This window comes from Phalacrocorax carbo, chromosome 5 (genome assembly GCF_963921805.1).
Source record: "Phalacrocorax carbo chromosome 5, bPhaCar2.1, whole genome shotgun sequence".
NCBI classification, from domain to species: domain Eukaryota; kingdom Metazoa; phylum Chordata; class Aves; order Suliformes; family Phalacrocoracidae; genus Phalacrocorax; species Phalacrocorax carbo.
In genome coordinates this window covers 44277566-44299901 of record NC_087517.1, presented here as the reverse complement: position 1 = coordinate 44299901, position 22336 = coordinate 44277566, and the positions used below count along the sequence as shown (strand labels likewise).

Below are 22336 nucleotides of genomic sequence, written 5' to 3'. Positions count from 1 at the left end.
CTCCAAGAAGCACTATCAGCTCCCTCCTCCTCCAAACCCAGATCTCCTGTGGGATTGTGGCAGCCCTTCTCTCCTTTTGGAAACCTGAGCTCATACTCTGGCTCTGTTTTCACTTCAGCTGCAATGCTCTGGTGTCTAGAAAGCCCAGTGGGCCTGTGGCACAGCAGGGTAGAGAAGCTCAGCCTGGCTGAGCATTTCAGGATTGGCCAGCACCATCTGCAGTCAGCACAGTGGAGGTGGGAGTTTGGTATTGAATCATGTCACCCAGACTGCCTGTGACATGCCAGCCAAAAAGCAGTCCCCCTTGGTACTGGCATGGAGGACCTGCAGAGCTTTTCTTCCTCTTGCTGGCTTGTGGCTTCCTGGACTGCATGAGGATGCATGTGTTTGATATATCAGAGGAGGCTTTTATAGGATTTGCATCATTACATAAATGAAGGGTAATACTCTGGTGATTTGTCAGCATTATTAATAAAAGATTAGATTCTCCAGGAATTTGATCTCCTGCTGGGTAAGAAAGCATTACAGTGAGGCTTTTATTCTGTTCTATAATGAATGAAGGCAATGAAGTGTAATGAAATAGGGCTACTAACATGGTCCGAGTAAGCAGGCAGCATGCTGGTGGTTTGGTGGGGGAAATTCAGGCAGCAGCCTTTTGAACCTGCCAGACCAGTGGGGCAGAGCTGTTAAAATGAAAAGACTTCAGAAGCACCAAGCCCTTTAATATAGTGGGGTGGCTGAAAGCAAAAGCAGGCTTGCACAGCAGCCCCGCACCCTTTTGGTGTGTTGCAGAGGAAGCTGTCCCGAGAGGCACAGCCTCTGGAGCATGTGGTCTCATACCACTCGGGATGTACTCTATTCTTTAAGGATTGTCACCCTCTGCAGAGCTACTTGTCTCTGAAGGGACTGCCATGAAGACTTGGTGGCACACTTGGCAAGTCCCTCTTCTGGTGACCATGGGTTGCCATCCAACTTGAGAAGGGATTTCTCTGTGTTTCTGTGAGCAATGCAGGCAAACCGGTACAAGAAATTGTTCCTGTGCCGAGCAGTTAATGGACATGAGAGCAGAGATGCCTCCTGCTCTTTCTGTATCTCGCAGTACCAATGGACGCAGCAGTGTGACAGGAGCTGCTCAAACGCCTGTAGCTGCTTGCCTGCTTTTGCCAATTGCTGTTCCTCGTGAGCTCTCAGGCCTGTCGTGTAATGCTGGCAGTGCTGGAGTGACCTCGAGAGGGACTGAAGAGTACAGGAGCAGTGCACAGGCATTGATCTGCCTGGCAGCCCTTTGCTGCACAGGCTCTGTTCTGTGAAGGCTGGCTGACCTACATCCACGCTGTTTGGGTTTGTCTGGGCTGGCAGGGAGCTTTGATGCAGGGGCACACTGAGGGTAAATCAGATGTGATCAGGGCAGTGGTGAGAGCAGCTCTCAGCAGCTCAGGTGCACCAGGATCCCCCTTGAGGAAAAATAACATGGGACAGGATGGGCCAGAGGCAGATATGAGGAAAGGGAGCAGGAGGTGTTCAAGTAGAGAGGGATAATGGAAGTGTGTGGGGTGAAGGAATATGGGGTAAGGAAGGAGGAGGAAAGGAAGAATGGGGGAAAAATGCATAATAAAACGATGGAGAGTAGTGAGTCAGAGAGGGAAATAGGAAGAGGATGTCACTGTAACATTGCCAACAAAGGAGCAGATCCTGCCATCCTGAAGAGAAGGTGAGGGACTGTCATGTTTCCTAACCTTGAGAAAGCTGAAGGGCTCTGGGGCAGATCAGGTGGGGGAGGCCCTGGCACCCAGCACCCACTAGTAAATGAAGATTCCTCCTTGAGCCCTGCCCCAACAGAGGGGTGGGAGGCAGACCCTCTTCCCGCCTTGGGCTGTGTCCTGGGGCTCAGCCCTAGGGTGAATTGGAGGGGAGATGCTCTGCAGAAGCAGGCCCTCTTCCCTACTTGCTTCTCCTGTTTACCTCTGTATCTGTGCAGTCCTGAAGAATGGAAGTTTCTTCTGTTTTTCATAATGTCCAGTTCTACCAGCAACTCCTTTGTGCACTTCAAGTCCCAAAAGCAGTCGTTGCCTTCCCTGCATGCCCCTTGCTTGGGCTCAGTGCTTGGCTTTGTAGTACATCTCTGCCGCTGCTTGGCATTGGGTACCATGTGCTTCCAGCAGCCTGTACAGGATGGGATTACACCTCTGGTCTCCTTGGACTTTGCCCAGGAATAAGAAATGAGTGCAGAGATCTGTGCTTGCTGCTGTGCCTCAGCTGCATGTAGTGCACCATCCTGCATTCCCATGGGTCCGTCTTCTTGCAACCTCTTGGAATCTCAAAACCTGTTTGGTGGCAAAAGCTGAAGCTCTGTCGTTGTGCTTTCTCTTTAGCTAATCTGTCTGCAACTGACTTAAACTGGCAAGCCTTTGGCAAGGGTATGTGCTCACAGGGAGGAAGGAATATCGCCATTCTTTATCTTAAAATATAAATAACACCTTATACCCCAGTGGTCCCACCACAGGACTTGAAGCAGGGCTGGCAGTTGCCTCTTCTTGCTGAGTAGCCAGGACACTGTCTATAACTGATATCTTCCAGTGCTGGAGCTTGGCAGCATTTGCAAGGAACATGAGGTATGCAGATGCGATGTGTGCCTGGTGGTGAGGGGAGGTTCGATGGGATCCTTTCTCTGAACAGCAGTATTGGGTTGACCTGGAGGTTAGTGGTAAGCAGAAAGTGTTCTGGGCATGAACAGTTCATGGCAAGTTCTAGAATTAAGTGATAAAATTTTTCTTCAGTGCATTTGCATCCTACCCATTCAGTCCCCACTCCTGAGCTGTTGTCAGTGTGTGGCGGAAGGAGTTTGTGACTCCATTACTGTCTGGCTGTGGAAATAATTGCCTTTCAGGACAATTTCCACACAGGACAATTACCTATACTTTCTGGGAAGGCAGATGCAGAATCCCTGGACTCTTTCCATCTCCACAGCAATTGCTAAATTACCATTCCTCTATAACACTCATTCACTTCTTTTGTTTCTTCTCTCCACAGCCATGTAAAAGCAAAGGCAGAACCAGCAGACTTCTGTCTGATGAAACAAGCTCAGAAATATCGGCTCTTGTAAGTACACAGTTATAAGCGTGTCCTGCTGAGCACTACAGAATGGTTGAGACTGCAGGGGACCTCTGGAGGTCAGGTGGTCCAATCCCCCCTGCCCAATCAGGGTCACCTAGAGCAGGTTGCCCAGGACCATGTCCACATGGCATGCATTTGCATATCTTCAAGGATGGAGAGCACGCAACCTCTCTAAGGCAACCAGTTCCAGTGTTTCAGTCTTGCACAGCCGAATGCCCTAGAATTAGGTGGCAGCTTTGATTTTCCCCTTTACATAGTGCAGGATGTTTGTGGGTGACCTTCTGCCTTAGTTCCTACCAGACTCGGTCAATTGTAAATGGATTCAGTCTGCTTCTGCTTCTGTCTCATACAATGTCTAAGCAAAGAGAGCACAGGAAACTGTACTTGTTCCTTTAAGAGTTCACTTTCCCTGTCTCATTGAAAAGAAAGTGATGGCTTGGGCCTCCTCTGTTGGGACAAACCCACACCAACTGTCATCTTTGTTCTTCCTGGCCACAGTTGTAATTTCTGGCTGTACCAAGTGAGCACGTCTGTACTGTGTCCCTCCATGTGGCATGGACAATGTGGTCGTCAGCTAGGCGGAGAATTACTTTGTGTCAGCTTGTTGAGTTGGAGCTGCAAATCAACTGAGGTGTGGCTCAGTCTCTTAGGACACCAGGCCCACATAGCTCTAGCTGATACCCTTCAGGAAAGCTTCCTGCAGTTGTGTAGGTGAGGAGCTCCTGGAACTCTGTGTAGCCTCAGGAGCTACAGCTGCTCTGCTGGAACACCTCTGGTATGCTACCTTACATGCCATATGTGCCTTATGAGGACAGCTGTCCATTGGCATCTCCCAAACCTTTTCATGTAAAATGAAGCACTAAAAGCTTTTGAATAACTCCTGGACTTGGTTAAGGGTCTGACAACTTATTCCTCTGTATAATCTGTTGGATATTTTATACTGCCACCAGGCATTAAGAACTTAATTTCCCCTCAGCACAGCTCTCCTGGGGCTAGGCACTGTGATCTGGCAGAGTTCGCTTTTTGTGATCCCTGCTTCTGGGATTTCTGTCAGTTCTGAGCCATTCAACTTCAAACTGAGGCTGAGGAGAACAGTCAGTCTACAGATCCCAGCACTGCTCTCCAGCACACTCTGTGAATACCCTTCTCTGTCTGAAACTGGCCAGTGTAGGTACTGGGATGCCTTTCTTGCTCTGTTCTGCCCTTCTGGGTGAGCCCCTCCTTGGCTCATTGCTGAAGCCCAAGGGCTATGGCCTCAAGTGCTACCAGTGAGCGTCTCATTGTGCTGGAACTCAGGGGCAAGGAAGATTGCCTGAGGAGGGACTAGTATACAGATCTACATGCAAATAGGCAACTCCACCACAATCTTCTGTATCAGCAAGCTGATGAACCTCTGCGTGCCCCCTGCTTTTCCTCTGCACAAAACTGGACAGATGCACTGAGTAGTGGCATGTATCCTACCATAGTGGTCTGGGAAGTCTGTGCTTCTTGGGAGGGAAGAACTTTGGAGGAAGGTATTTGAGATCTATTTTCCAGGACACTAGTACTTGGAGGTTCCGTAAGCCTCACTCCATTGCCCCAGCTGCCACAACTCAAGCTTCAGGTTTGGCTTTTCTCTCTGTTCCCCTGGCAGGGACATTGAACGGAAGGGCCCTAGCAGGGAGGGAACTAACTGCACGCTGCAAGCGGAATAGCACTCTGCTGATCCACAGCAACTCCTGAGAAAGTGGAGATGTGTGTCTTGCTGGGCTGTGGAGAGCCTGGCAGTCTGTCTGAGGGAGAAGGGGAGGTCGCAATGGATGTGACTTATGTGAAAACTCACTTGTTTTTTACACTCCTCCTGCTCTGTTCTTCCTCCCTGACTGCTTGCTTTTTAAGGCAAGACCATCTCCACAACAACCAGCTGTGACCAAGCATGCAAAGGTAATTCTGTCATGCTCCTCCTGTGGTGTTTAACTAGTGTTGCATATAGGATTACCAAGCCTCTACATTGAGCAACAGAGTTCAGTAGATGAGCTCTTGAATCTGCTGTTGTGCTAGTGCACTCTGAAGTAGTTTTCATTCTTAGTGATTTACTAGAGACCCACAGTCTCTTGTTCCTGATTTACTAAGGAAAAGCTCTAAAAAAAAATTCCCAAGTGATGCTGTACCCTAACATGACTGTTTCTGTCTCTGTGGCATGAGATCAAGTAAGTCTCTGGCTCCCATGAAGCTGGCAGCAATCTGAGCTTTGTCCTTGGGTAAATTAGGTTTATTTCTTGCACTGTTTTTCTGTGAGGTTTACACCCAGGATCATTCAGTCTGTACAGAAACCCACTGCTTTATGAGTTCTATTCTCATCTGCTCAGTTTCTTTTGTATGAAGCACTTAGCATTTGTGTGTTATTTTTCTTTCCTCAGAGAGGAGGAAGTGGCTCGGTTTCATGAGGTCATCACCAGCCCCAGGTACAGAGCCAACCCCTTCATGGCCATCAGCGAGCATCTCTCCAAGAGTCTGAGGCAGGAGGAAGAAGGTAAACCCCTCTAGGGTGTCAGCTGGGACCAAACGTGCACACTGGGGCTGATGCAACAGCTCCAGGCTGCAAAGGAGCACATCACTAACATGACCTCTCAGCCACTTCAGTCCTTGGAAGCAGTTCAGCAGATTATTAAATCCAACAGTCCTGTTTTGTGTCTGCAGGAATAATGCAGTTCCCTCCTGACAGTGGCAGCTGCTCCTTGGCAAGCAGCCTGCAGAGAGCAGGGTGTTCTGCGAGATCTTTGTGCAGACATTACGCTCCCTGCAAAGTGTCTTGACACCTTTTCTCTTCTTGTGAGCAGGCACAATTTCTTAAATTGTGCCAGGGGCAATGTATCTGTTTTCTGTCATTTCCCTGCCCTTTTTGACAACTCCAAATAGAGATTCCGTATTGTTCTGTTGAGATGGTTCAAGACCCCAAGTCCTGGAAGCCAGAAGGCTGTTGTAGATCTGTGTAAGGACCGATGCTGCTGTTCAGAGTCATTGTTTTATGTGAGAAATTTAACTTTGAAATAAACACACTTTCACAAGTACTGAGTTTATCTGGCTCTTGTTTTGGTAAATACTAATTGAAATATGGCCTTATTCCCATCACTGGGAAAATGACTGGAAAGAATGTTTTTTTTAGATGTGTACAGTGAACCACTAGACTCGTGCTGCGGCATGCAACAGAAGCCACGTGAAATCATTGCAGATCACATCTAACTTGTAGACTTGCCATCCTCCTGCCCTGGAAGTGTGTGCTTTCAATGGGTGATGCTGATCCCTTTTGGCCTATGTTGTGTTCCCTGCTTGGCCTGCCCTATAGGAAGCATCCCAAAACGTGTCTTGGCTGAAGGTTGTGAACTTCAGCCAGTCATTTACATGTTTGGGTTTGGTAACCACTGCAGTGGGGGGAGGCCTTTCTTTCTACCAAACACCAATTTTCACAAAACTCCAGTGGATTCTTCTGGGGACAGCTGAAGGCAGGGCTGTTCCCTATTTGAGATGATCCTGATTTGACACCCCAAAGTGTCAATGCTGCCATACAAAAAATTTTCTGATGCTTCTTAACCTTGGAAAAGCAGCCTGCCTATTTTTGGTCAAGAGTGAGAAGCATCTGAAACCTTTAAGGAAGGTACCTTTAAAGGTACCTCTGTCTGATACCCAGACAGAGCATGGAAACTGCAGCTGACTCTCACCCAAGTTAGTGTCTAAAACCAGCTGCAATGGGAGTGGCAGGCATCTGGATCATACCTGTCTTTTGCGTCACTAGTAATGCTGCTTTTTTTTTCCTCCCTCTAGGCTGGCACTGTTGAACAAAGGCAGTTTTTCTAATGCTTGCCTCTTAGCCATGGCAGTGCAGATGCTGTTGCTGATGCTGCTAGTTGTTAGAGGAATGTGACCGTGTCACCCCTCCTCCCCCAAGGCCTGGCAGGAGAGTCCTGCTGGCAGAGGCCACAGAGAGAGGCTGGCGATGTCCCATCCTCCACCCTGTTGCTCTCAGACTGGCAGAGGGCTGGCAGGGCTCCCTTCTCCCCCAAGGGCTCTTGCGTCAGTGCTGGCAGGTGAGTGCTGCTGTGCTGTTTGTCAGCATGCTGTAGTGCCCTGTGGGACCCAGGCTCTGGAAAGCAGAGGGCTGTGGTGGGGTCAAACAACTCAAAATACCTCCCCACCTCCTGGCTGGTTCCTGCTTGCTCTCTTACCAGTATCTGATTGTGTTTCTTAAATTTAGGCTGTGTTGGATTTTGAGCTCTGAATGCCAGCCCCAGCTGTGGCCATGCTTCCCCTGCTCATGTTCTGCAGGCTGGGCACCGCACTGGAGAGCTGGGTCTTAGATGTGGAGGCTGTGCACTAATGGCACCGCCTGCCCATGGCCTGCAGCTGCTCTTGCTGCTCATGGCTCCCAACAGCCCAAGATGTGACTAAGACTTGGACCAAGCTAAGGTTTTTGGGGTGGTTTTGTCTGTAAGCCTACTGTTTACTCCGTTACTCTATCTCATAGCTAGCTGCCTCCTGAGAAAGGCATAAATAGAGGGAAGGCAAGGTATGAAGAAGGTGAAGACATCCAAGTACAAAGGAGGATGACGGTTGATTTCTTATTAGTGAATAGGGCACTCAGGGATGGAGAAGTGTATCTGGAGGGCAGGAGGGACAGAAGGCAGTTTGCGTGGCATGTTGGTGGATTTCTGTTGCTTGTCTTCTGTACTTTGCAGGGGCTTTGCAGATTTTTTTTTGTCTTGTGGTTTTTAGATAATACATGACACACGAGGAGAGCCCTGGCCTCCTTGTACGGCTGGGCCATGCAGTAGCCAAGCTGTGTCCTCACGCTTCCCTTCGCAGCAGCAGTGATGCTTTGCTCTGCACCAACACAACCCAGTGCAATAGCTGGAGAGAAGCTACAGGCAAGCTTATAAAATGCCATCCCAGGTTGTGTGCTATGGGTGGGATCATATCCCTCCCCTCTGAGATGGCATGCAGTGCATCATGACTGTGCTTTGCAAAGATCCAGCGGGAGTGGTGATTTGATATGACAAGCACATTGATTTGACAATTTCCTGGGCACCATCTATTTTGCACAGAGCAAGACCATCCTTTAAAAACCCTGGAGAGTTAGTTGGATTGTCCCATGCACCTCTGTTCCAGTCAGTTTCTTCTTAGTAACTTCTCCCTAGTTTGAAAACAAATCTGAAAGGCTATCAATTACTGTCTTCCCAGACTACTTAGTTTTCTTTTTACAGTAAAGATTCCAAGTAACTTTGTGTTGAATCAATGCTTGGATGGCCTAACCACAATGTTAGGGGAAATCCTCAGCTGGCAGAAGGGATGGCTGTAGGTACTAGGGTAGATGTTGCTGTGGGCCATGTGCCAAGACATTGCTGCCTTCTGTCTCTAAAAGAGTAAAGCCTTACAGGACTGTGTCCTTTTCTCATCCTGTACGTTTTATTCTAAGAGGCCCTGCATTTTGGGGCTGGAGTGGAAGAGGGATTTCTGTGTACAAAACTAGCTCAGCACTTTGGAGCCCCAAAAAGCATCGCTAGGGCAAAGGGCTCTGTGGTTTGTGTAGCTCTTCCAGGGTGGCATCAAGACAGGGGCTTTCCATGTGTCTCAGCCTGGATGTGGACTTCCCAGCACCTCTAGGTTGCCAGCTGTGGTGGTTATGGCCAGAGTGGGCCACTGGAAATTTGGACACCAACAGCACAGTGATCCAGCACTTCTCCCCTGCACAGCCTGGTTGCTGGGTCCCATCCTTTCACTTCAAACCACTGGGAGCCCATAGAGCTGAAGCGTCGTTATCTGGGAAGCGAAGGGGTGACTGAGTAGGGGTAGGTGTTGAGCTGGGTGATCCCGCTCAGTACCGCCTGGTAGCTGTACCCATGCTGGTGGCCCTGTATCTCCACACACAGTATCACCGTGCTGCACATTCACACCTTTTCTCTGCCTTGGATGGGCCAACACTGTCACTTGACTGTGTGTCTAGCTCTTAGACCACTGTTTGAAAATGTTGGTCTCCTGGGTATTTAGCAGCACTTAAACATGTGACTGTTTCAAACTACAGTTCATAGCCTGCTGCTGCAAGCATCTCCTGCCCCCGCCATCCTAGCAGTTAAGCAAAGGATTTAAAATCTGCCAGGAAACAGGCATCTGAGACACAGAGTCGCCTTTGCAGTTGGCATGTTTTCAGGATGATAAAAGCTTTCTCACAATTTATTTTTTTTTTTAGCTAGCAGGGCGGGAAAAAATAGCTTCCAAGCTGTAAGGAGTAGTTGAGCCGGAGGGGAGGGTGGGGGCCTGACCTGGCAGCTCTAGACTTAGCAAGAAGTGAGTAAGCAGCAAATACACTACAAACTCAGGACTGGAGAAATTTGGGGCTACTTTTCAAAGCTGTGTTCTTTCTTGCTGGTGATTTTGCCCTTCAAGGCTGTTGACAGAACAGTATCTGAAAACAGAAGCTTCGGTATCCTGTCCATCTGGAGGTACCAGCAGATATTTTGTGCTACACACAAAGCACCCAAAACAGTGGGTGGAAGGGGATTCTCCTCTACCAGCAGCTCATGGGTAGTTCACATGGTTGCAAAGTGATATTTTTTTATAGCAGCTCTTGCAACTCATATGTCTCACTGGTACTGGCAACGGCCCATCGTGCTTTGTTTCTGCTGGAGCAGGGGTTGTGTCAGTCTAGCAGCATGTCTCAGAAAAGCGTGGTGAGTCACGTGGACCTGGCTCTGATCCTTTGTCTAACCCAAGGAAGTCCCTCATGCGAGTACATAGACTCCCTCCTTCCGTCTGCTTTCTGGCTTGTCTGTCCTGGAAGGTTTTCCTTACAAACCTTGTGCAAGTGAATCCCCCCATCCCGTTATGTATGGAAAATATGGCTTCTGCGGTGTAGAGAGTACTTCTGCTTACACTCTGGTTGAAGCTATGAGCCATGTTGCCCCATGGCATTTTTTTTTTTCCTAGAGCTAAGCATGTGTGATGGCTTTTGCCAGCATAACCCCTGCCAGCTCCAGCACCAAGGTATATGCCTGGGCTGGAGGTACCGGCGGGGCAGAGCTGACTGCCTCTGAGGCTGCCAGGGAAAGCTTGTGGCAGCTGGGGGCAGGCAGTGAGCCCAGCTGAGCTCCCAGGTTTGCAGGAGTTTTGCACCCAGGGCGTTTTGCATCTGAGAGTTTTGCTCCCAGGTTTTGCACCAGGCTGGGTACCAAACTAGCACCCGGCTGGCAGCCACTTCCTGTGCCAGCATGTTGTCTGGTGGCCCATGACTGGGAACCCATCTCTGCAAGTGCACCCCCTCCTGCTCCCCAGGTGGACTCAGACCTTCCTGGTAAATACAGTCTGCAAAAGCCAGTTAATCCATGCTACATTAGTTGAACTGGCTTTGTCAGTAAATGCTCTGGGATGGAGCGTTGGGCTGGCATAGAGAAATCAGGAGAGGTATCATCGTTGCAGGGTATCAACAAGGACAGCATTTGTAAGTACTGGTAGTACCTTTTCTTGGATGACAGGAGGGTTGTCGTTGGTACCATCTCCTTCACACCAACACCAATTTGCAGAGGAGAGGAATGGGAGCATGACAGATTAATTTGCTTTCTGCCAAGTCTTGCTGAGCCAGTGAAGAGATCCCAAGACTCTGGCGGGGTAACTCTAGCTGTGTGATCTTGTCTGCACTTGGATCCCTAAAACTGACCATCACCCTGCCTTTCATCTGTGCAGTGTCATGGGAGTGAAGCCTTCTCTTGGTGTGGCTGAGGAGAAACAGCTGCATGTCTAACAGGGATCCTGTTTTCCAGCCATGCAGAGCTACCTTCATCCTGTGGGTTCCTGAGCCTGATCACAAGTTTTGACAGGTGGTGTGGCTGTGCCAGACCCAGGAACAGCCTCCAGTGTGCAGTGACACCTTGGTCTGTGCCATGGGAGGCACCCACTGGCTGAGCTGTCTGTGAGCAAGCCCAGCCATCCTTACTTTGTGTGATCTGCTGGAGGCTCTCAGACAGCTCATGCCAACTGCTGCCTGGGAGCAGTGGGGCTGAGAGGCTGCCGTGGGCTCCTTTGAGATGTCTCTCAGATTCTCCTCTCCATATACTGGCAGCAGTACCTTGGTCATGCCCTGGTCTGGTGCAACTCCAGCCCTTGGCCACGCTCCTCCCCCAGTACTTGGAGTGTCAGTGGCAGCTGGTGAGGAGCCGTAGGAATGTCGGGAGCAATGGGTCTCTGCTCCCTGGCCATCCTGTCCCCAGGAACACATCAAGAGTAATTTTGGGGTGTGTCTGTAGGTTTGCTGTCTGGGGATGAGGAGGTGTCTCCCAGCTCACAAAAAAGACCTGAATTCCTCACCTTCCCTAACCTCACACATCACCAGGATGGGCTGTGAGCAGGGGCAGCTGCTCCGTGAGCTGAGTCACACTCCACCCCACAGGAGCGGCCGTCTTCGACCCATCTGGCCATGACTCAGCCTGGCCGTGTCTGTCTTTGCTGCAGCCCGGGTCTTGGTTGCCTCCCTGTGACCTGGAGCGCCCGTCTGGCTCCACCGTGTACTGTTCAGCATCCCAGGGAGCACAGTGACTTGTGGAAACAGATCCCAGCGCCAGATATTTCCTTTGAATAGCAAGTAGCGCTGAACTTCCTTCCTCCATCCCTGCCCCTGCATGCTCTGCCCATGGCAGCTTGCCAGGGAGGTGGCTGTGGTGCTCAGGGTGGGGACCAGTCCAGGCAGCAGGATCCCTCCAGCCTTGATGACAGTCTTTGACAGTCCCACTGCAGGGAGCATGGCTGGCCCAGCGCTCAGGGAGCTCCAGAGGGTCCAAACTACAGTGACTCCGGCTCCTTCCAGCCCAGAAGGGATGGGCAGAACTGAACGCACTGGCACAGCAGAGACCCAGAGCTTGTGACCTTCTGCCCCCACCCCCCCTTACACGCTCCAGAAAGTGCAGCAAGAATGTGTGGGGTTATCTCTTCCCCCAGATGCCCTCTTCCCTGGCTGATCCTTGCATTTCCCACTCTTTACAAAGCTGCCTGCACACTCGTGCCTGTTTCTTTTGCCCTTTATTTACAGCACAGGTACATCTGAAACCAACCCAAGATGGGTTCCTGCAGATCTAGCAGGAGCAGCCACTGGGAACCTAATGCAGGGAACCTAAGGAAATACAACTGTATGCAAATTTGAGCCACTGGATAGTTTTGAAAGCAGATGAGATAGGCACCAGCAACTCCTCCTTTCATCCACATGTTGCACTAGAGAGGGGCGAGGTGAATCACCTGATCAAGCCTTTGCTGTTGAGCACAAAACCACGTGCCCCTGCCCTGAAGCATGGATTTCACCATATAATTTTTGTGACAGCCTTTGTTGCTTTCGCTCTTCTTGGTGGCTGTCCTGCCAGGATGGGTCATCTTGCTGTGTCCTGGCCTTTTCCAGAGCACTCGGGGAGGTGCAGGATGGGTCAGACCCTCAGGGGCTCACCCAGTGGAGTGTCCTCCCTTGAATGATGGAGTCCTGCTCCTGCTCTTAGCTTCCTGACCTTTCACCAGTTACTAATCCCAGGAGCTCTACCTCTTATCCCATGTCATCTCAGGTTCTTTCAGAGCTTTTGGGCATTCTTTAAGGGCTTAAGAGCATTGCCACCTGCCATTTGGAAATCCAGGTAAAGCCTGGTTAATTGGATCACCCTTATCTCCATACTTACTGTTTCCTTGCAAGGGAAAATCATGCCCTGCAATGCTAATTATCTGGGTAGCTGCTGATTCTGCTCTGAACCATGGCTTGCTTCAGTGTGAGGCATTAAAGCTGGCTTTGTGTTTTCATTTGGATGAACAGTTTAATCCTGTTCAGCCATTTTCTCTGTGAAAGGTGATGTTGGCCCCCTGGGAAGCTGCAAGCCAGGGTGGAAGCAGCACTAAGGTGGGTGGCACCTGGCCTGGCGCACCAGCAGCTTGGCCATACGGCAGGGATGCATGCCTGACATGCAAATCCCAACTCCTCCGGTTTCTTGAAGCTGCTGGGATGTCTTCACTGCCTCACATGCAGCGGCAATGGGAGGGCATGTGAATATTGCTGGGCAAGCCACAAGTTCTGCCATGTATCAGTTATCAGGGGTGTGCTTCTCACGCAGGGTGTGTGAAAAAGCATTGCTTCCATCCACAAGAAAAAAAACCATGTGTTGAAATAAGTTACAGTTCCTAAACACAAATTTATGTGACACAGTTTGACTTGTGGTAAAAAAACTGAATATTTGAGGGCAATAAGATACTTGGGTGGAGAAAAATGCATTATATGCTAAAGGAAGTGTTTCCAAAACACGCAAAAATAAATGGTTGCCTTCAGTTCCCTGAGGCCAGTCCCTTCCTGGCACCTGAGCAGCTGGAGGCGCAGCGTGCGGCTCTGTGGTTTTTCTCTGCCAGGTCCAGACACCTCACTGGGTGCAGCAGGTCCATCAAACCCAAACTGGGACTGGCATGAAGACTGACATTGCTGATAGAACTCTATCAGCTGAACAGTGGGCGAGGATTTTTGTGGTGGCTTTTCTCCTTAACCAAGTCAATTGTTTCCTTGTGAAGAAGATGTTAAATAGTGCAAACAAAACACAGAGCCTTGCCAGGAGCGTTAAGATTTAGAGCTTTGCATCTGAATGCTCTGGGATTTTCCAGATCACTTGGTTTCAAGTAGGACACATAAAAATATAATCTAAGGGTTTCTCTCTGCTTTAGTGATCAGTGTTTCCTGATAGACGAGGTGTGTTGGTGACCCTGTTTGAACTCACTGTGATTTGTACATTAACTCCTCCCTTTACCATACAGGTCCTCCTGTATCTGCTCAGTGTGGCCCACCATCCCTGCCCATGCGGGGAGCTGTGGTTGTCCCTGATGGTACCAAAGCAGTTGCTGTGCTGCCCTGAGGCGATGGAGGGCTGGTGGCTGCAGTGGTGGGACCTGGACCACGTGCTCAGTGTTCATAAAGTGAGGATTTCTGTGGTTTAATCTAGAGCAGGTTCTCTTTGCCACTGAGCGAGCCACGGCCCAGGAGACAGGGAGCAAGATGTCAGTATGGCTGGTGGGAAGCACAACCATGTGGTGGGGTCTCAGGTGGTGTTGAGGCTGCCATAGTGGGTTTGCTGTCCAGCATGGCAAGCCGGCAGGTCCAGTCAATGAGTGCGTGGGATGCAGTTTACCATGGAGGATGTTGACAGCACAAAGCGAGGCGTGCAACACCTCATTCACTTGATGCTCCCAGGACAGTCGCCTTGGTTTCAGTGGCCCAAGTAGGAGAGGAAGCTGAGACAAAGGAATATCCCAAACTGGAAGCTTCTGGGAAGGGAACAAATGTCAGGGGCCGGGTAGGTGAACGGAGATGATGCCAGGATATTCTCCCAGGGGAAGGAGATGGAGGAAGAGAGAACTGCCCCAGTGCACGCACCCTTTTGTCCCAGCCTAGGAGGATGGACAGACAGACAGCAGAAGGGGCCATGAGGACATACTGTTCTCACAGCTGAAAACTTGGTCTGTATTTCAATGTGTTGTTTGGTTCTACCAGGCACTGCTTGAGGTGTTGCAGGATAGAGGCAAACATGTGAGGGGGGAGGCAAGGTGAGCTGCTTCCTTGGGGGATGCTGCTGCTCCCAGCCCTCTGCTCTCCACAGGCTCTGCTGGCTTGCAAAGATGAGGGGGCTGCTCAGATCCTTGCACTGGGTTGGGACCACAGGGGGGAATCGATGCCTCCCACAGCTTGCAAGCAAGCCCTGACACTGATGGGTTTATGAGTGCATCAGCAGCACCACAGCCCAGAGATGCGGCCAGCGGCTCCTTGCTGGAAGCAGGGCGTTGGTTCACCAGGCGAAGGGGACCTGACTGTGTTTATAATTATTTTCGATACATTTAATCTGAGTGCATTTACAGCCATCCTGGATACGTTTAATCACTGCTCACCAATGTGAAGGTTTCTAAATGCCTTCTACTTCACTCAATAAAACAACCGCTGCCTGTCTCATGAACCCATTTGCTGATGGTTTGGGAGCAGAGAGGTATTGCTAGGGGAAGAGCACTTACTGTTAATGTTCCTCCACCTGCCTTTTGGTCTTCTGTGTAAAGGTAGAGCTCATGCTGCTTTAGGGGGTCCCCTGCCCACAATGCCTGACATTGGTGGTGGGCTCTAAATGACCACTTGGGATGCTCTGCATTGCTTAGTGTGCAATGTAGGCTGCTTCAGCCAAGTGGGGAATGCCCCAGGGACCTGGGGCGAGCCCTGGATGCTGTTGCTGATGGTGACCAGCCTAACAGTAGTGGCAAAACAGTTCAACCAATGCATTGTCACACATTTTTCCAACCTCCCATAGTCTGTGCCTTGGGAGTTTTGAGACAGAGATGATGTTCTTGTACCTAATAACCCTTGCTAGATCTTGCTTCCAAATTTTCCGCCTCCTAATTCCCAATGTTAACTTTGCTTTTTTTAATTTTTTTTTTTTTTTGCCATATTTTTGCTTTCCTGGGCACAGCTCCACAAAAGGTCAGCTTGGTCTGTCACAGTGCCAAGGTCTGGCAGCTGAGTGGTAACGGCCAGCCCAGGGCTGCAGGACTGGGTTCTCCTGGTGCAACTCTCTCCGATTGCCTACACTGCACTTTATCTGCCTTTGTTTTTCAGGCCCCCTCAGTCAGCCTTGGAAAATCCGTCTGCATTTCTTTCTGTTCAACCTTGTCTTTGCTTCCTTGATGCGAGTATCAGCAACAAACTATGCCACCTTGCTGCACTCTCCTTCTCCAGATGGTTTACGGTTGTGTTGATGAATACAGATGCCATCACAGATCCCTGTGGGGCTCCCCAATGAAAACTGCCTGTTGCTCATACGTACCATTTTGTATCTTTGTAACCAGCAGTTTACCCCTTCAGAGATCTTCCCCTGCCTTACCCCGCTGCACCTTGGCATCCTTAGACCTGCTGGTGGGTAACCCTGTTGAAAGCCTGTAGACGTCCAAGCTGCCACCATCAGTTGATCCCCCTTGCCTGTGTGTACAGACTTCCAGTAGCTGTGTCCCCTGGCTTCTGTGGGTCACGTTATTCCATGCATCTGCTGTTTCTGCTCTTTAGGGTGGTTTGTGCAGATCTGCCTGGTGCAGGCATTGGGCTTGGACCACGACTTCCCTAGATCCTCATGATTTAAAAAGTGGCCTTGCGTTGGTCACTGAGCAGATTGGTTCATTACCTGCTTTGCAGCTGGATGCTGCTGAGACTGTCCCCAAGGTAATCCTGCACTTTGGCTTCTGGTCCTGCCTACCCACCATGACCCACAGGCAACATTTTGCCATGGGTTGCACCATGCAGCCCCATGCCTGCAGTCACTCAGCCAGGGGGGTGTGAGCTCAGGCAGAGGGCGAGGGGGAACAGGAGAGAGTCCTTCCTCTACCCTGGCCCCAGGAGGGGTCCCTGCCGGTGGGTGACATGATGGGAACATTGCTGCTGGCATGAAGTTGCATTGGCCCAACATCACCCTTCCTCCAACCTCCACGGATGGAGATCTCCATCTCAGGGACCTGTCCCCAACCTGGTGTGGGAGCCCCTCAGCCTCAGGGATGTCCTGCTGCCAGCTCTCCCCTTGGATGACAGCAGGCAGGGCACCCTGCTTGGGCCGGCAGCCAGCACCCAATTTGGGTGCTCATGGGCATGTGCCAGTCTAGCATCACCATCCTGCCTGCAGACCCAGCGCAGGGCATGGTGTAGGCACAGGTAGGCATCTCAGCATTGTTCAAGGGTCTGCACAAGCAGATTACTGCAAGTGGAGCTGCCAAACCATGTAGAATCATGCGCTGGCCCCAGAAATTCATGTTAGAGACTGTCTACAAAGCATCTGTATTGTGTACTGGCATCTGCACATGCATAAAATCCATCACACATAAACAAGGTGGTAGGAATACAGGCATATGCGTGTTACGAAGTAGGAGCTGGGTCTTGGCGACCAACACCAATTATACAGCAAACAACATGGTATCTCAATAGCATGGAAACATCAGCAAGTGAGCTTGGGCAGTGGGGTGAGTGTGCTGAATAATTGACGCAGTGATGAGTTTTATGAGAGAGTTAAATTACATGCTCTGTAGCGACCTCTGCTCAGATATACATGGCTAATGCTTGCAAGCTTGTCTGGCATGGGGCAAGAGTCAGCATCATGGTGGGAAGGGTCTGGGAGTGTGGCAGGCTCCGCACAGGTGGATAGGCAGGCAAATAGGTGTCTGCAGGGTAGCTGGGGCCTTGGGCAGGAGGGGTGGGATGTGCTGGCTGTGCAGGGAGCTGGGCAATGTGCCCAGGGCACTCTGGTGAGGACCTGCCTCCCATGGTGTTTCTCCCAGCCCTGTCTACTTTCTAAGAAGGATTGCTATCAGCAAGCAGCTAAATCCTGAAGGAGGCATCTGTGCTTCCCAGGTGTCCTCCAGCAGGCAGCCACCACCCCGGCAAAGATGCTGTTGCCCTTTCATAGGGCAGCCAACTTGCCACCTTCTACAAGGTCTGTGTTAAACATCCCTGCTCCTTCTTTTTGCAGCATTGCCTTGGAAGCAAGTTCCCCAGGCTTGGCTGCTGCTCCACTGAGAATCATATGGCAACAGCAGGGGGAAACTACCAAGCTTAGATCTGCTGCTAGTGCTTTCCGGGGATGCAGTTCCTGTTGGGTTGGTGGCATGGGATGGAGGAGGCAATGGGTATGGCAGTGCATTCACCACATCCCTCAGGTGAGGGCAAGGACTCTAAAAGCAGGTCTGGATGAATCAGCATGCCCAGTGCAAGGTGTGGCTCCAGCACAGTGGGTGTGGGATGAAACTGCATGGCAAGAGCTATGCACTAGGATGGCAAGACCAGCATGCAGGGCTGTGTTCAGCACCTGTCCTGAAAGCCATCAGGATGCCAAAACATGGGTCCTTCACCTTGGACTCCGCTCTCTAGGTCAGAGCTTACAGGCAAGTCACCTGCAGAATATGCATGACATGGAGGGCACATGCAGACAGATCCATTAAAAAGCAGCAGGAGGATTCAGCTGGTCAGACATGGCAGTGAGGCAAGATTTCAAGACAAAATTCCCTGAAATCTCACATGACACTCTGGGAAGAGTCAGTCACTTCTGAAATCTGTGGCTCTGGCAAGGCCACAGTCATCTCAGCTCTTGAAACCCTGCATTCCGCAGGGACCTCCAGCACTGCACAAGCCTTGCTGGTGACACTGGCTGGCAAATTAGCCATGGCTGGGGAATGCTGAGGGACCATCAGTCTGTGCAAAGCCTTGTGCCGGGCACAGCCCTGCTCCCACTGGTACTAACTAAGCCCTGTGATGTGTCCTGGGGTGTAGGGCCCCCAAGGAGTGAAGCCAGGTTGCAAATCAAGCTGCCCGAGGGCACAAAACCATTTCAGAGAGTGGAAACTGTAAAGCTGCTTTTGGCTGGTGACACTGGAAATGTGCTTCACTTGATTTTATGAGCAACAGCCTAATATTTCCAATTTCCCAGGACTTTGATGAAAAAGCCATTGTTAAAAAGCCATTCATTTATTAAAGTAACTTTAAGGAGAACAAACCAAGAAAAAAAAAAAAAAGAGGATTTGGATGAAGATTAGGAAGCAAAAGAGCAAATAATCTGGAAAACTGTGACGTTTCAAAGCACCAGCAACTGTGTTACACCAGCGCAGCTTGGTAAGGCCAGCGCTTTTTGGGGAGGGAGCCCTTTTCGTCCTTGCAGTGGCAGTGAACCAAGTTGATCTGTGGTGGAGTCAGGCTGGCCATTGAGCGGGATGAGGAGCCTGGGAGAACGCTGTGCCTCCCCCTGCACCGTCTGCCTAACATGAGCCCTTGCAGGGGCCCCAGCAGCAACTTTCCTCTCTCCAATCAGAGCCGGAGCTTGCAGAGACCCCTTCCTTGTCCCTTGGACTCCAGAGGGGCCAAAAGGGACATCCCTGGGTGCATTTCTGGCTGTCCTGGGGGGGACATCCAGACGTCCCTGGAGGAAACAGTTGTCCCGGGGCCAGCACCTCCCCAGTCTCCTCCAGTCCACTGCTGGGAGCACTCACTCTGCTGAGTGCTGTGATCTTTATCATTGCCAGTGGTACCAGGCAAGGTAATTAATTCTCAGCCTTGTTCTCCCATTCCTGCCCTCATAGCAGCTTCCCCAGCATTCTGGTGGGACACAACCGCTTTGGCCCACAACACAGAGGTGGAATTGAGTAACACTGTTTCATTCTTGCTGGCTTCACTGCTGATCCGGGTGGGGGGGGGGAAAGTAGTAGTTAGTGTTAAACTCCTTGAGCTGAAAATAAAATACGATAAGGAAACACAGACAGGCATTCCCGGAGGTGAAGGCTTCGCCAGCCAACAGCTACCCACCCGCGGGTGTCGCCACTCCCAAGCCGGGCAGAGACAGATGATTGTCTCTGCGAGGGAGGAAGTATAAAAATAGACTGTTGTTTCCACCATGGGCTTTCACGTTGGTCCTCTTCACCCTCCCTGCGAGCACGTGTATGGATCCTTACCCAGCCAGGGACAAATGGAGCTGCGCCTGGAGCCCGCAGTGGGCATTGAAGGGAGCGCAATGCAAAGTGGTGATACAGATGCCACCACCCAAGTGCTCTAGAGAAATGGGTGAGAAAGCATGTTAAGCTCTCAGTACAAGGTTTGAATAAGACTGAGGTGGTTGATGCCACAGTATGTGTCATTTTTGTCTGACTGATTTATACACAGAGCTCCTGTGATGGCTGGGCACACTTGGAAGATACCAGAGGCGCTTCCCACTGGAGATTCTTCCCACCAGCATGCCCATGGGTCAAAGACTTAGAAAAATCATATGGTTTTCTTTAAATATCACCTTTAAATGTCTTATCTTTAAATGTCCCCTCCTTTTGGATCCTAATTACTTTAATTAAGTTTCTTTTCCTGGTGGCCACCAAACTGGCTGCTACCCATGGGTCTGTGGGCAGCTGCAGGAGGATGGATATCAGGAGTGGTCTTCCAGGAGAGGCCCTGCAGGCAAGGTCCCACCTGAATTCACAGCACCTTGGTTTCAGCTGTTGCAATTCTGGATATTCCTCTCCTCCATGCAAAGGTCGGTGGTTCCTGGGTTTTGCTTGTGTCTTAGCGGCAACAGCAGCCAGGGGCTTTGGGCTCTATCCATGGCCAGACGTTGTGCTGGGTGGGGAAACCCGGCTCTGCTTTGGTGGGGCAGCAGGCTGGGGGAAGTGCTCCAGTTCCCCATGGTACCTCTGGTGCTTTCTGTATCTTTGCTCTGCTTTGGCCCACTGCAGAGAGTCCTGGGGCTGGTGCACCCCATGGCCACCTGTCCCATTGCTCCCCTGGAGGAAGCTTCTTCTGAAGATACTTCCCACATATATTCTGTGTTTCACTGACTTTACACTTAACACCTTGCTCTTCTCACTGGACACACCTCCACCCTGAAACCTCCCACCACACAAAGCTGGGGCTGGGGGTGTCCACTGTCCCCCTCTATGTGTGATGGATTGCTCTGTCACTTGGCTCTGGAAACGGTGCTCCAGGCAAAAAGACTGCAGTATATAATGTTCAACATGGCTTCTTAGATGGAAAAGTATTAGCTGAGGGCAAATTAAATAAGATGATGGCTTATTTAATAACTATTTGTGTTCATTCAGTACCCTGAAAGGGACAGAAAGCTGGGAAAGTAAGATTTCTGCTCAGCCAGTCAATGTCTGTAGTCAGCTGTGGCCGGGAATGAGATTCTGGGACATGACGAGTGCTCTGAGGGACAGGGGAGGAGTGGTAATGGGCTGTAAGCCTGAAAAGCCACCAAAGCTGAAAAGAATGAGGCCAGCACTGTGTCCTGCTGTGTCCTGCTGCATCCCATAGGCTGGGGTTGTTTTGAGCCCTGCAGATGTCAAGAGCAAAATGCAAGTCATTGCTCAGAAACCCACTCCTCAAAGCAACTGTGTGCTTTCACCATAAGCCTGCCATCACAGGCAGACCGTGCAAGAGCCAGGCTTTAAAGTAATTATTTAAACCTTTCCAAATGCCCTGTTCTGTGAGAGGCTGAAGCCATAATTTACATAACGAGCCATATGATACACACGGTAGAAGTACAGGTGAACTTTGCTGCTGGTGTTTGAGAGGAGATCGCTCACTGTTTGCTGGAAAACAGTTAGGCCTTCTCATCTTGGCACGGTGGGATCCACATGGACAGAGACATAGCATCTGAGATGATTCTGGAAACGCAGAGGCTCAGTCCTTGGGCCCTGCTGGCTCTGAGGCAAGTCACAAGTCCCTGGGGTTAAGCATGGAGGATGTGGGGACTTGGTCTTTTTTTTCTTTCCCTCTTTTGAACCAACACTGGCATCTCTGGGCCTCTTGATGAAAAGTGACTGTTGAAAAACAAAATGAAGGCATTTGGGTCTAAAAGGCAAATGAAGTCAATGGGTGAGGAGCTCCTCAGTGGCTTTTGTGCTCCTGGTGATGATGACCATCTTGATGGGCCTCCAAGTAGCATCTAGGTGCCCTCAACCACAGGTGCTGCTGCAAGCTGGGTGTCACATGCGTGTTCCGTAGGGTCCCTGTATGAGAGTTTTAATACCACAAAGTCCTTTTCCATGTGCTAAAGGCACTTTAATGACTTAAACTATATTTATTTTTCTGCTTTCCTGGAAATATTTTTTGTAGGCATCTCACTCGCAGCTGTCCCTGTGCACTCAGTGGGAGCCTGTTTTACCCCTGTAGGCTGCCCTGGCCAGGCTGGGGGTGCTGGGTGGCCCTGGACTGGTCGAGTCACCGTCCCCAGCACCGACCCCTGCAGAAGCTGGTGCTGGCACCCACCATGCTGCACAGGCTGCTGTGGGCACCCAGCCCAGCACAGCTCACAGGGCTCGCTGCACCACCCCGTTGTCACCTGCCTGCTGAGGCCTGGCACAGGGCTTGGCTGGGGAGTGGCAGGCCTCGCTTAGCCCTGCTGGCCCAGCCTTCGGCCGCCTGCCCACTACGGACCGACCCATGCAGGCAAAGATGTGCTCGGTGACAGGCAGGGCCACGCTAGGCTACAACAGGCGCGGCCCTGCCCCAAGCCTAGGCCAAGACCCGGGCATAAGCAGAGGCCCACAATCTAGCCGCGGCACACCTCCCGCCCCACCACAAGCCCCGCCCCAAGCCAGGCGCTGGCCCCGCCCCTGACACCACCCCTTGCCCCGCCTCGCGGCACTCGCCCAATCAGCGCCGACTCACCCTTCAACTGGCCCCACCTCCCTCCCCGTTGCT

General features: G+C 50.9%; 1 protein-coding gene across 3 annotated transcripts in view; it reads left to right on the top strand.

Annotated features, from left to right (window-relative positions):
* Nucleotides 1-6164, top strand: part of SLX9 (SLX9 ribosome biogenesis factor) — a 59422-nt gene extending 53258 nt beyond the window's left edge. For 2 of the 3 annotated variants that reach the window (XM_064452236.1, XM_064452235.1), the window contains 2 exons: nucleotides 3031-3099; nucleotides 5514-6164. In XM_064452236.1, coding sequence (XP_064308306.1) covers nucleotides 3031-3099; nucleotides 5514-5640 — 196 coding nt within the window. In that variant the 3' untranslated portion in view covers nucleotides 5641-6164. The remainder of the gene's footprint in view (nucleotides 1-3030; nucleotides 3100-5513) is intronic. The other variant, XM_064452237.1, reaches the window with a different exon arrangement.
* The last annotated feature ends 16172 nt before the right edge of the window (nucleotides 6165-22336 follow it).